This window comes from Thunnus albacares, chromosome 4 (genome assembly GCF_914725855.1).
Source record: "Thunnus albacares chromosome 4, fThuAlb1.1, whole genome shotgun sequence".
Lineage (NCBI taxonomy): Eukaryota > Metazoa > Chordata > Actinopteri > Scombriformes > Scombridae > Thunnus > Thunnus albacares.
In genome coordinates, this window is record NC_058109.1 from 14,329,485 (window position 1) to 14,345,022 (window position 15,538).

Consider the following 15,538-nt stretch of genomic DNA (forward strand, 5'->3'; position numbering starts at 1 on the left):
GAGAGGCTGAGTGCCTGCGGACATGACTATGGAATAGCTGTGAACGCCCCCTGATGACGTAATAGAAACTGTTCACCCCAATTTATTTTGAAAGAGCAGCAGCCAATGGGGAAACTCCATCACTCAGCCAGCTGAGCAATGGTGCAACTTCATCACTCAGTCAGTCAGTGATGGACAGACATTCGGGGTTATAAGGCTGGTCTGTGAAAACATGAATGAAAGGGGGCGTGCCAAATCTAAATGATGACTGAAATGAATCAGTCAAATACCTCAGTATTGCGAGCTAAACTAGAAACATTCAGAGAGCAGAGTGGCCTCTAGATTACTTAATCTATTGAAGTAATCTAGTTTGGTGCTAGTTTGATTTGTGTTTTTGATCAAATTGGTCAATTTTAAGTACCAAAAACAAGAAAGAAAATGTTATTTATTTTTCAACAGAAGCAGCACCACTTTAATGTGTGTTCTCCAGGGGCGTACGTTTTTGGTACCGACTGACTATGCTCATGAAAACCATGCATGCACAGCAACACCGAATTGGAATCAGTGTTAACATTAGCAAGCTTGGCTAACTAGCTGTCACTGTCCATGCGGGATACAAACTGAACAGCAAAATGTTTTACAGTGCACTTAGGTCTGTGAAACATTGGCTTTATGTTATTTACTGTGTATTAGAATCTGCCCTCTCACCAGCAAATCACTGTTTCAGAGGGATTATAAACCGCTGTGACATTTTAGGTATATTACATAAATCATTCTCTCATAGGTATCAGCTAGTCTTGGTGATTTAAGGGATTCTGTGGCAGCCATTATTGCTGCACAACAAATATTTACCTCCTCAATATAGCAAGGAAAGAAAATCAATTCTCCCCTTGGACACTCCTGCTTCTGAACTCACACAGCCCCTCATATCACAATCCTTACTTGATCCTCACTTCACTGGAGATTCCACCCTTATCGGTGATCATTGCCTGTGAGATATGAGCCTACAGGGGAATCGTTATGAGTCAGCATCCTGAGCTAAACCCGAACAATAAGAACATCCATGCTATTAACTGTACTATACAGTCAGCTCACAAACAAAATGTTCCTTTTTCATGACATGAGACATGCAGGTGTTGTGTACCTTGTTTCTTGCGTCAGCTTGAGAGTTTAAAACCCTCAGCCGATCACGCAGATCAGAGCATTCGTGCATGCAATATGCTGTGATGTGAGGCGCCCTCTTCAATTATCTGACAGGGATTTCCTGAACAGGAATAGGTCGGCTCATAAAAATGAATCTTAAAATGAACTCTCTGAAAGATCCTAATCTGTGTAACGGTAGAGTTAGAAGGTTCTAGCGCTTGTACAAGAGACTCAGTTTCACAATGTGACCTGATATGATCTATGAGAACTCTTTATATAAAGCTTGATGGTTGATGGTTGCACAAACCAGGCTTGTAAAAGGACAAGTATTTAAATTTCAATCTCAAGTTGTCACTGTGATTAAATGTTTTGTCCCCGGTTCAAACCAGACTTTGAATGGAAGTTTAAAGACATTTATGTTGGGATAATATAAATGCTGTGACCCTTCATTGTCAGTAAATGTGTTAAATACAACATAGGTCCATATTAACAACTAATCATCTTGACTAATTACTGCTCCTTAATCACAGATGATGTAGTTTGTAGTTGTCATGTTTTCTATGCATCATCATACACACTCAGGTGTGGTGGTGATTATTTGTCACCTTTAAACACAGAAAAAGCATGATATAAATTTCTTGTCCAGTTAAAGGATCCTGATTTCAAGGCAATAATGTCTAACAACAGGATAGTGACTGAAAAACAAAATGTCCATTTAGAAATGATCATGGAGCAGACACTGGCATCCCCTTTGCAATGAGTGTTTAATAATGAGTTGCAAAGTGGAAAGGGGTTTTCGGGCACCTCTGGCTCCATGAGTAAAAGTCCCACAGACAATGTTACATGACTAATGGTTGGAGCACTTCTATGACTTAATTGATATGAAACTCTCCTGGTTGAATCAACAGTGCAAAAGATCCAAAATATCTGGTTCTTTTGATTAAAATTTGATTCAAATTCATGAAAACACAAGTGAGGTGCATTTCTGAAAGAAACATCCAATCACAGATCTTGAAATTCTGTCACGTGCTCCGCTAATGGCAGGCAAAAAAAAAGACTAAATGAACTGCACTTATATATAGCGCCTTTCTAGTCTTCTGACAACTCAAAGCGCTTTACACTGTATGCCAACATTCACCCATTCACACACACATTCATACATTGATGGCACTGATGGCTGGGAGGAGAATCTAATGAATTCACACACACTCACACACCGATGGGAGCGATTTGGGGTTCAATATCTTGCCCAAGGACACTTTGACATGAGGACTGGAGGAGCCAGGGATCGAACCGCCTGTCTTTTGATTAGTGGACAACCTGCTCTTACTCCTGAACCACAGCCACCCCTACAGTGTTGAGAAAACTGATTTTACAATCTGCAGCTTAAATCAGTTCACTTTCAGATTCTGGATCAATTTTTGGATGAATTCAGAAATCTGACTCTGTGTTTTACTCACAAAATGCAATGATGAGCGTTTAAAATTCACTGAAGCTGTTTCACACCTCTGACTGGCTTCTTCTCCATAGCAACCCTGCAGAGGCTCATGGGTATTGTTGTATTTAGAGCCATTTGCCATATCAAACTGATGGAAGAAACAGGATTTCTCAGAAACAAAGCTGAAATGATTAAAACTGGTGACATGAATATAAACCTCTAGGGTCATTATTTTGGAGCCTCACATTTCTATGTTTAGTAATATTGAGTAAAAACTTAAAGAAATCTTTGAAAATGGTAATTCTGGGGAAAAAATACTTCCAGGACCAGTGACTCTTTATAATTCACGACTGTATTGGGGGGGAAAAAGTGTGAAGTTTGCCTCAAACAGAGGCTTTTAGAAACATGTGGTGCAGAACAGCACTTTAGCCACAGCTGCATTTTTACAATATCCTAACCTGAGGGCAGAGACACCATCGCACCTGCCTTGTCTAATACATGTTTCACGCACAGTTACTCGTGTAGAAAATTTCTTTTGCACAAATACATACAAGTACGTTAAAGCAAAATATAACGCACTGGGGATTACTGTAGTACTGCTGAACATTCAGGCATGACTTGCCACAAATATACTGTAAATGAAATGGTCAGATACACTTATTTGTTCCATCTCTAAATGTAATAAGTCTGCTGAAAATCTCTGCTGGTGACAAAAAATGGACTATAATTATCCGGAAATCATGATCTCAGCTGTAAAATACTTCCTCCAACTTTCACTTTTACTTCATAAAACTTTGTTCATATCTACGTTACAGTTAAGAGGATTTATAGTTTTAATAAGAGCAGACTTGGAAAACTATAAAAACATTATATTAGTGTTCAGACTCTGGAGCCCACATCATTGATTTGGACTAATGTCTTATCAGTAATCATCTTCATCAAAGTTATGACCTAAATAACTCCTGTGTAGTCCAAGTCATTCACTCGGGACGTTTCCATCTACAACACTTGCACGCACGCACACGCTCAATCACAATTACACACGGTATTGTTGAGGTACAGTAAGATAACAGGAAGGAAGGGTGGGTATCTCTTCCTGTGCTGTTTGTTGATGTATGTTTTATCATTTGGGAAGCATCTAGTCCAGCTCCCTCTCCTCCCTTGACGGGAATTTATGGGATCTGCCCAGGAAGACATGCACGAGATTTCTGCAGCGTCGTGCTGCTGGCTTGTGGAGCGGTAGATAATCACCATGGTGACCCTTCGATATAATGGATTGCTTTTTAAAGATTTTGGTGTTTGTGCATGTGTGTGTTCTCGGTCCCATAGGGTGGTGGTACAGACAGATGGGAATCAGACTCATGGTTTGTGTCGCCAACTCAATTTGACTTTCTCCCCTCTTTTTCTCTGCATAGTGTCTGCCTGTCTAATGCAGAACAACATTTTATCTTCCTCTCTCCCCTTTTAGGGTTTATATTATGTATCTTCTAAAATTCTCATTTATTTTTTTAGCATAAACCTCATATGCCATGGTTGAGATAAAAGTACAGACGTTTCACATTTTTATGTGCTGCTGATCATCAGGCCAGAATTTTAATTTGTCAAACAAGTTAGTTTATGAGCAAAAACCTGCAAAACTAATGACTCATGCTCAGCTGTTTGTTGTGTTTGGTACTAATTATCAAATATTAGCATGCTAATACACTAAATTAAGATGGTGAACATGGTAAACAAACCTGCTTAACATCAGCATGTTAACATTATCATTGTGAGTATGTGTTAGCATGCTGATGTTAGCATTTAGCTTAAAGGACTGTTGTGCCAAAGTACAGTATAGCCTCATACTGTAGCTGCTAGCATGACTGTAGACTGTTAGTCCTGTTTGTCTTTGTTAATTGATTATCTTTTGGAATTTGGACTGCTGGCCGGACAAAGCAATCAATTTGAAGATGTCATCTTGAGCTCTTGGAGATTTTGATGGACACATTTCACAATTTTTTTTTAACTTAACTCGGGGATTACTTTGTTAATTAAAAAACTAATTGAGTGGACATCGATAACGATAATAGCAATTGCAGCCCTCATGCAGTTTGGGCACAGATGATTTCTGTGGAGCCCTGTTAGGTGTCTCATATTGCTTTGTAAACTCACACATCAAAGTGCTAATTGCCAGATTATTTTTCTACATTTATTTGACAAAAGGCTCTAATTAGCATTCAGCTGTGTTTGTGATTGTGATTATGGAGATAAAGTCCTGCTTTATGAGGTTTTGACATTATTTTGTCTCTCCCATGTGTAAGCTAATGTGTCCAGAAAGTTAACTGGTAATTGCAGTATGTTAATTAGTGAAAACCTCCAAAAGGGATTTGTCTGTTTGTTGTTATTGTGAATGTGAATGCGTTATCCTCTTTTCATTTTAAAAGACAGAATGTTTCTGCCATCAATCTTGCAGCAGGGAGGGAATGTTTATGAGCTTTCTTACTGTGTTTAAATCTTTATTTAATCAGGCAGTCTCATTCAGATTAAGATCTTTTTTCCAAGAAAGACCTGAGAACAAAAACCATTCATAAGATAAGAACACAATCAGCAAACAGAACAACACAACTACACAATGAACAAGGAATTAATAGAAACAGTTAAAAGAATCATAAAAAACACCAGTTCTGCTAACATTAGTGCATACCTGAGGGATAACTAAGGTGAAGTAGTTACTGTAGTTACTTGATTTAATTGAGAGAAGAGATGTGAGTTAGTTAAAAGCTTCAACAGTAGAGCTTTATAGAGCTTTATACATGAGATGGCTATTTCCTCTTGTCTGTAAGGAAGTCCAACCAACCTGTTGATACAGAAAACAATAAGTGCGAAATTTGTCATTTGTGATAAAGCGTAATGCACAATGATGCACAACCGCTGATGTGTTGATGGGTCAGCATGACTGTACAGAATATCTCCATAGTCAAGGACAGACATGAAGGTTGACTGCATAGTAGTTTTATGGTTGAAAGAAGATAGACAACCTTTAATTCTATACAAGAAGCCTGGTTTGATTATTAATTTTCGAGTCAAATGTTGAATATTAATCTTGAATGATAGTCCGCTGCCAAATTCTAATGTATTTGTATGACTCAGCAAGAGTATTATGGGTGCCATTTAAAGTTTTAATGGCAGGATAGTCAGAGTCACTGGTGGAGGAGGAAAATACCATCTACTTGGTCTTTTAAACTTCTTAAAACTAGTCTGTGATTAAGGAGTGATAATTGGAAAGCATCAAAGGCAGGCTGAGGACGAGTCAGGGCCTGGGCTGCGGTGGAGCCTGGGGTATATCAAACTCTGTCATCTGCAAAAAAATGAACATTGAAGTATTGATTAGCAACAGATGAACAGTTGAAGCTGCAGACATATTATTACATAAAAGACCAGAGTAGAGGAAATAGTGATTAAAAGCTTCAACCGTGGATGATCTATCGTAAAGTTGACCAGATGCAGTACTTGTTTGATTTGTGGTGGGAGATGTGACCGTGACAAAATCTTTAAAGAACTATAGCGTTTCAAGATTTGGTGGAACTATCACAGACAGAGAGAGCTGACTGGTAATAATTTGATTTAGCCTTCCTAATCATGCTGGTACAGATGTTTCTTTGTTCCTTAAAGGTTAACCAGTCCTCAGGGCTGCCACTGGATCAGGCTTTGGACCAGGCTTTGTCTCTGTTGTAGATGGCATTGGAGAGTTGTGGGGGAGAACCAAGGACTGTATCTGTTTTTTTAATTCTGTGTGTGTTATGAGGGGCATGTCTGTCAGCAATAACATTAAAAGACTGTGAAAAGGATTGGGGTTTGTACTGTATGTGTGTGACAAATCACCTCTTAGCGGTTTGCCCTTGAAAATACTTATGACAGGTTTTGATATGAGAGGAGTTCTGTCAGCCCAGCACACATACAACCCACATACATGCAAACAGTACCTACAAATACATTAAATATACTGAATAACATGACTAACACAAGGAACTCACTACATTTACTGAAAGATAATGCACATCTAAACTGTGCAGAAACATCAGTGGTTAGAAAATGTAGTTTGTTGCTGTTTGGTTGTAAAGTCTGCTCTCTCCTTTACAATTTTAAAAGAATAACAAATAAAAAAGAATATTTCAGGTTTTGATATATTCTGAACTTGCTTCAGTATTGATTTATTTGTATGTTACTTAGTATATCTTTGCAGATCTCTTGATTTGTTTTGACGGGTTCTGAGATGATAAAGGAGTCTAACATCACTGCACACACACTCATGCTGTCATACACACACCTTACACCCAGGCTCATGTACACACACTAACTCAATATTTTAAGTGTGTTAGTTTGCATAAAAGGTAGAGAATTCAAATTTTATAAGCACTTCATTGACTGTTGTTTATACAAATTGAGTCCGACAGACCAAAGATTGAAAACGAACATTCCAGACATGGGGGAAAAAAAATATCTAACAACAAAACCCAACATAAAAGTGCATTTAAAAAAAGAATAGAAACAAAACAGAGCAACAAAACATTCATAAATATTAAATGAGAAAACAAGTATTTGAAAGTGTGTTTTTCAAATTGAGCCATCTCTGTCTTTCTCCTCGAGCTGTTTACCCATCCCTCTCAGTCTTTCCCTCACATCACCCTCACCTTTAGATACATCGCACATCATAACTCAAATCCATTTCATCTTGACTAATGCATCTGAGAGCAATTCAGCACCAATACATATATTTTGGCGCAGGCCTGCCAAAAACCAATCAAATATCACAGCAGTTTGGTGGTGAGTGTGTCTGTGCTGCATGTGCTTCTGTTAATCTCACTCTCTGTCCGTGCCTCTGGTTCCTTGTACATATTTCAAAAATGCATAATTTCCAGCCTGAAGAGCAGGCAGAGCTATCTGACTTCTGCCTCCATCCAACAACATTAGACAATTGTCACCTTCTGATTGCTTTCCTGGAGTCAAACAATGGTGAACAGAATGTGCTTTTACAACACTGTGTGCATGAACTCATGCAGACGAAGATTTACACACACACCAGTGGCCACCACGTGAATAAGAAATAACATAAAAACAACAATTTCTATCCACATACCTTCATTCAGGTGTAATTGTGTCTTGACATACACACACTTACATGCCCCTTCTGCAGCAGAGCTCTGTGTATGTAAAACCAATCAGTATTTAATGGAGACAAATAGCAGGGTGTTGCAGCGGGGGAACTGGGCAGTGACAGGGTAGTGTTTATCTAGTGCTGGTGTTGACTCAGGGTCTGTCACTCATTTTTATTTTTTTATTATGGAACTGCCAGCCTCTGGATTGTTTTCAGACATGATAAAATATAGAGTTTTGTTCCAGCTGAATGCAACAGAAATTAGATCTGTTATCTGATCAGAGCAGCAGAGCTGCTGGAAAATTGAATTTCTGCTTTAGTTACATTCATTTTTTTCCAGACCAGGACTAGGGAGTATTTGTGCATTTTATATTTAGTTCTGTGTTAGGAAGTGTCAGAAGGGTTCAACTTTTTTGGCACGTCAGACAACAATGACAATAATAATGTAAATACTTGTGGAGATATTCTTTTTGTTGGTGGCTTTGACTAGATGAGGTTGTTTAGTTTGCTTTATATTTTTAACATTTTGTGTTTTGTGATTCATTTCCCTAATGTGTTTGTCCACTATTTTGCGTTATTTTCTTTGTTCCTTTTTTATATACTTTTGTGCTGAAGGATTGTGGTTTACTTTGCCTCTTATAAAGATTGTCAATGATAGGAGTTTGTAAAGACAGGTTTTGAGACAAATTGTAGGATGAAAACTTGACATTTGCTGATGTTTTGGGCAGATAATCATTGTCTTTAATGTCCATTTTCTTTCTAAAATACGAAGAATGACAAGAACGGCTGGGTGCATCATGTAGTGTGTTTAAGCTGCAACATGTATTTTATTAAATGCAAGACATCAACTGCTAAAGAGCTTGCTGGCAAACTATCTTGCAGTTGCATCCATTTCAGATTCTCAAAGCCTCATAGATTTCTGTGTATCATGATGTCCATCTAAACTAAAGGAGTCCCTGTAATAACTGGTCAGAAGGAACAGTGTCAGGATATTACTTGTCATATGTTGTTGTAGCATCCTATAGAAAGTACAGAGACAATCTGTTTAACGCTGTCTTTCTAAATAAAGGAGTTATGTCAAGACAGATGCAGTATTTATTTCATACCTCATAACTAATTTATTAATTAATTTTTATATCTATATCTATATCTATATATATATATATATATATATATATATATATATATATATATATATATATAATCAATCAACAATATTGTAGGAATGACTATTGGTGCGTTCACAAAATATTTACACAATGAGATTTTTGATAATAATCATCAGTAATGTGGATATAATGACTAAATGGATAAAGGCAAATAGAACAGTTAGAACAGTCTGATAAGTTCAAAAAATTACATCACTTTACTGTAATGTAGACTTTAAAACCAGCAAAAGACAACATTTGCCATTTCACAATATTACATTATCCAAAATCAAAGACGATATCTAGTCTCATATCCTGATATCAATATTGATATGTTGCCCAGCCCTAATGTAAATACAAGAAAATGGTGGAGGATACAGCTTTCATCAGCTGCAAAAATGGTCTTAGTGGTTCCATTAAGATGTGTTGTTTACAGTCCAGCTTGTATACCGTTCATGTATATCAACACCCCAAATACCCAGAGGAAAGCAGAGATGGTGTGTGTGATGATGCAGTGAGTCTGAGCTTGCACTGTGTAACCTGGGTCCATTTCTCTCTGCGCTCACCGTAATATTTCACCGCTTCCCTCGCTTAACTCTTACTGGATGGTTTACCGTTTATGCAGTAAACCATCAGTTTTGGCTGCTCCAGGCGGCTGCAGCAGCTCATTTTGTTTGGTTTGCTGGCTTTGGAATTTGGAATAAAGGCAGCTGATGTTGGTGACGTTACTGTCGCTGATCAGCTGTGTTGTAGATGGTCATGATAAAACTGAAAATGTTCAGGCAAAGTGAAATATCACAGTTAGATGTTGATGACAGTGATGCTTATCATAGGCCTAATAGAGATCTAATAGATGCAGGATTCAGGAAGTGGGATGATAGAATTAGGCTGGTGATGGCTTCTGTGCTATTATAGAAGAATCACTCTCTCTGCCACATTTTGAGGATTGCACAATGCACAAACCTCCATCTAACCCTCACTTGGACAAAACTCCTATGCTGTGCATAAATACTAACCTTCCTCTTGCTGTCATGACCTGCCTCTCTAGCATACTTGTCTTTATTAGCTGTCACATAAAAATGCAGTTCATAGCACGTGCACTCCTCGAGGAGCTCGAACTGTTCTTAACTTGAGAAAGAGTTCTGAAAAAAGGACACCAGGTGCAGCTCTTGCTTTCCATACGCCATTTACTTTCTCACACAATGGGTGCTTGAATTTTGAAAATGGTGTGAACATGGCGTGCCAAGGAGCCCAAAGCTGCATGTACTGGAAACAAAGAGCCATATACATGAACAATAAAGGATTATGATAGCATCATAATATATGTGTGTCTGTATGGACCAGCACCAATTTATGTGTTTTATACAAAGTGTAATTTCCACTGAGGATGGGGGGAACATGCACTTTTACAGTCTCAGTTTAATTTATTGACTAAAATATCTCTAAACAAAGTTGTCTGACTGTCCAGCCGACAAAATCCAGATGCAGGAAAAGAGGCGAAAATGTTGATACACTCATCTGGGTGGGCCTCAGTTATTACCATGTGCTCACAGCAATTGAACTTTACTAGCTGTTCACCTCTCAGGCAAAGAGGCTGTCGTATCTTATTAATTGAGGTTGTTTTGGCCCTAAGCAGCCTGCACATACTACTCGGGGCTGAAAGAAAAAAAAATCCTGCCATGTCCTCTGCATATTTTTAATCTATGTTTTTATTTACACTTAGTATTCTCCTAAAAACATGCTAGAATAGAACTTAAATCAAAGACGATAAAATAAGACTGTGTGCTTTTAGTAAAGGTATAAATACAACATCAGTCATAAAGTATCAGGTCTCTATAGAGGAACCTAAACATGATTTTACCATTATAAGCACAATAACCAGTTTTATCGTATCTGATTAGCTACATGGATAAATGTATAGAAATGCAGAAAATACAGCATTTACTGTTCAATTTTATATATAGATCAATGTCTGTGCTGTTTTTCCAGCTGTCTGGACTTGCAGGTGTGTTTGTATCTGTGCGCATACATGTTGGTGTATCTAGTTCGTGTGTACATGATTGTTTTTCAGTCAGTGTAAGGGACAGATGTGATAATTATCATCCCAAATCTCATCTCTTTCAGTCTTCATAACCTGATTTATCTGCTGGTTCTGTGTGGGGGAGTTTTTTGTCTCTGTGAAATAAAGGCAGATGGCGACGGAGCCAAAAACAGGGGATAATAATGACTTGGAGAGGAGCCCTACGTGCCACCAGCACTTCCTGCTCAGGCCGGCAGGTTTAGCAGTTTTAGCGTTGGGGCAGCTGTCCTGAGTGCAGATTGTGATAGCTGATATTTAATGAATCAGGGTTCAGGAGGGGTTTATCTGTTTTGTACTATGAGGCAGACAAACAGTGTAATCCAAAGCATCATTACATCATCCTCTATGAGCAATCCCCACCTCCCTTCCCCTCCCCCACCTCCCTTACCGTCACTCACCGTTCATCCATATTTTCCCAAGGTCAGTTGGGTAACATCCTGGCAGGGCTGATGTTTTGAGAGATTGAGGTTCCTGCAGGGATGCATCACGGTGATGCCGTTTGATTAATGGATCGCAAATTGATTGGTGATGTCACAGAGTAACAAAAGGTTAAGTTGAGGTGCACCTGCAGGCTGTGTGAGCAATTAAGAGGAATGGGATAGTTTGGAAGCTTATCATGCTTTTATCCTACGTCTGTTTTGTTTTCAGTAGGCAGAACATCCTATTCTTTCTGCAATATTGATTATAACTGCAACATGTGCGTGCCTCTTAACCTGCAACTGGTGGCAGTATTTTATTTGTGCGAGTGAAGCATGCAGATAAGTGAGACCTCTAAATCTAGTTTAATTTGTAAAAGGAAATGCAGTTATTCAAGCCAGCTGAAAGAAATACTGTGTATAAATACAACTATTTCCCAGACCTCCACCTTCATTAATGTGTTTCTCCATCTTTCTTTCCACCAGTACGCTACCTGCTGAAGAACAACGTGGGTCCAGACCTCTGCAACGAAGATGGTCTCACCGCTCTGCATCAGGTGAGATTAACTGACTGTGTTTTGTCCGTTTCCACCTTTTGTCTTTTACTATGATCTGTCTCTCTCACAGACAAAGAAAATGTATCTAAAGTTGTAGTATTTATGGGTCATTCAAAACATTCATGGCAGTATTTTCGTCTGAAACCGGAGCACTGATGAGCCTCTGTCTTTCCTGAAGCTGATAAGGACAAAATCTCCTTGTTTTGCCTCAATGGATCTTTGGTCAGGCAGTAAAACTTCAGGACTCTATTCTTTCAAAACTTTTATTAATCAAATCCAGCCTTACCACCACTGTCTCTGTCGTTGAAATATAATTAAATCATTTCCCTGTGTGATTAGTTTGCAGGGGTTGGAATTAAAGGCCTTGTGCAGAATACAATCTTGACGTTTTGTGAGACTGAAAAATTATTTTTAATAGGGAGGAAATGAGTTCAGTATTGGGGATATTTGTCCATTTTGATGAAGGAAATTGATAGAGGAGATCAGGCCTATTTTCACTTGCTAATTGGATACATTACTGGCATGATAATCAAAGCTTTCCACCTCATCCAAATCAATGCCTTGAGACGTTTTTGCTCTCAAAACTGCTCAGTTGTCTGTGTAAATAATGGATCATTACATGTCTCATTTCATCACAAATCAACCAACCTTGATTTAATATTTTTTCCTTCAGTCTTTTGGATTACATCCAGTTCTTGCCACTATATCCTAGCTCCATTTACACTTTCATTTAGTCTGTCTCATACAGTATATGAATAAAATCCAGATCAGATTTATGACACTTTCATTCCCACTGATGCTTCGCTGTTGGACAGATCACAAATCTGATTGCAATATGTTTTGGTTTTCCTGGGCTACAAATGAATGATGGCATCTCTCCAGCTCAGTGGAGCATTTCAATGCGCCTGAAACTGTTTTGTAACCACCAAAATTGCCAAAAGAATAATGGCTCGTTCACTTCTGCAGCTTAGTTGCAACAATGAACAGTTAGTAATAACAGCTAGCTTGCGACCAACTATCCATAAACTCACACAAACACATCATACAGATCATTCAATGGTCAAACTGATCAAGGGTCAAATAAATGATATAACAACTCGCTACGCCTTCTGTAACAAGCTGTACGTATGTGTCTTCACGAGACAGATGCATCTACACCTTTTCAACATCTGGCTTGAATGGGTTTGACCAATTAAATTTCACTCCATCTCGAACGCTTCTTGGATGCATTTACTGTACACCTAGCTTTTTTCAGATTAGATAGTTATTCCGTCCACCCAAACTACATGAAGAGACTACGGGCATTTTCAGACCTTGCTAGCAACCAACTGGAGAATAAATTGAGGTCCGACCAAGACGAGCGGAGCACAGAACGTTGTATTTGGCCAGAGGACCTTCTTCAGGACCTTCTCTTCCAGTGTTTATGTTCTTATTTCTGCCCACGACACAGCTGACCAATAAGCAGAGCGAACGTTCTTGCGTGGCTTGTAGTGACACATCTTGGTTCGCTTTGATTTTTCTCTATGTGAAAAGAAACCAAACCAAGGGAAAAATGCTCCAAGTTTACCAACTCATCCCCTGATTGGACCAGAGTAAACAAACTATAGGTTTGAAAATGCCCACTTTTCAGTGTACAAACATCTGTTTAGACTCCAGGTAACCTAAACAGACAAAGTTTCCCAAGTATAACCATCAAATCATTCTCAAACTGATCTGATCTTTGAGCTGAACTAAGCACATTCCTCAGGGGGATTCGGCAGTGACAGATTTGTATATTTCAGGTAACGGTTGACTACTCAAGCAGACCGCACAAAGCTGCTGCAGTTGCTGACAGTGCAGGTTCACCTGTTACAGGTGGGAGACGCTGAAGAAAACAACCATTAAACCATTTTGTTTGTCTCTACTACACTAAAATGTCAATTGCTGGAGTAGCTCAAAGAGTAAACTCAGAATTTTATTGCAGTCCATAAACCCACATCGAGATCTGGATGGCATCTTTATTGGCAGAGAAAGAGATGTTGACAGTGAAAAAGATACCAAGTTTGCATAACCCCTGAAGTGGAGTCGCATTTTAAAGTAAAATGAAAACAAATGAGACTTCATGAAGGATGGCACTCCATCTTAAAACATTCCAAATGGATTTGATGCTCATTTCTTGTATCAGTTCCTGCTCTGCTTTTCGTCTCTCATCCTCCCTGCCGCCTCTTCTTCTCATTTATCTCTTTCTACAGTTTCACTATACCTCCAATACTTCATGTACTCTCTCCTTCTCTTCCTGTGTGTCTCGCCTCTTTTCGCTCTGCCTCAGCTAACACGGCCGTCTCTCTTTCCCTCTCGGCTTCTTAAAGCCTAATATTCAGGCTCCTGCTGGGAGGCAGTGAAATGAACAGGGGAAGAGAAAATTGAAGTCTATCAGTCACCACCGGTGTGGCTGGTGTTTTAAAAGCTGCGGGCCGTCGGTTGCCAAAGATCAGATTGACCTTTCGGCTTTCTGTGTGTGTGTGTGTGTGTGTGTGTGTGTGTGTGTGTGTGTGTGTGTGTGTGTGTGTGTGTGTGTGTGTGTACACCTGCTAATCTGCTATTTGGATCGGTCAGCGTGCACCGTGTCTTCGAGACCTTTTCACTTGTGCTATGACTTGACAAATACCACCACACACATACACAGGAAGATGGGGACACAGTATGGAAACACACATGAGGAATTCATACTTGTGCGCACACACACACGCACACACTTGTGCTCGTAGTGTATTATTTGTCCTGTTTGCCAGAAGCTAGATTAAGGACAGACATAGAAACTAGAATATAGACATAGAAAGAGAACATACCTACAGAACACACACACACACACACACACACACACACACACACACACACACACACACACACACACACACACACACACACACACACACACACCATATAGCAGAGGCTGAGATAAATGAAAGAAAGCAGTGCTGATATTTCTCTAAATGAGATGTCATACCTATCTAAGGTTAGTCTCGCCTCACTGATATGAGTCATTCATCAATAGATGGCTTGAAGGGGCTCTGTGTGTGTGTGTGTGTGTGTGTGTGAACCAGAGCATGCACACACACTCACACACCTACACACACTTCAATATTTACTATCAGTCTTTGAAAAGAAGTTAATGTGTCGTGAAAGCACCTTGATAGCTTCAGTTCTGATAGAGAATGTATAATTTTCTATAGTTAGTTGGCTAGTTCACATTGGGGTGATGCGATGGATAAATGAAGTCTTTTTGTTCAATAACAAGACTGTGTTTGAATGTATGTAAGGTTTTGTCGGGACCATCGTTAGCACTGCGTCAAAATATGCAACCGAGACCACTGTGTTGCTGTGTTGGAAACGTCGGGGTCTCAACACAGAGGACTCAGGCAAAAAAATGCACTGTTCTCCAACACAAAAAGGTTGAATCTAGTTCAACTTTTTCCACAGAGCAACCCAACATCATCCGGCAAGACGCTGCATCGGCCAGTCAGATACGTGCATTCGACACACACGCATTCAAAGTAGCTTCCTTTGTAATCAGAATGAAGTCATTCTACTGTTTACCTCTCAGTTATAGAAATCCTCCCTCATAGTATTATGGCCTCGATATGCTTCTCTGATCATCAAACAG

At 39.2% G+C, this 15,538-nt stretch overlaps 1 protein-coding gene across 2 annotated transcripts in view; it reads left to right on the forward strand.

The window, feature by feature from the left end:
* Nucleotides 1–15,538, forward strand: part of ppp1r16b (protein phosphatase 1, regulatory subunit 16B) — an 88,654-nt gene that overhangs the window by 47,809 nt on the left and 25,307 nt on the right. For both annotated transcript variants that reach the window (XM_044347785.1, XM_044347786.1), the window contains exon 3: nucleotides 11,825–11,895. In XM_044347785.1, the coding sequence (XP_044203720.1) occupies nucleotides 11,825–11,895 (71 nt within the window). The remainder of the gene's footprint in view (nucleotides 1–11,824; nucleotides 11,896–15,538) is intronic.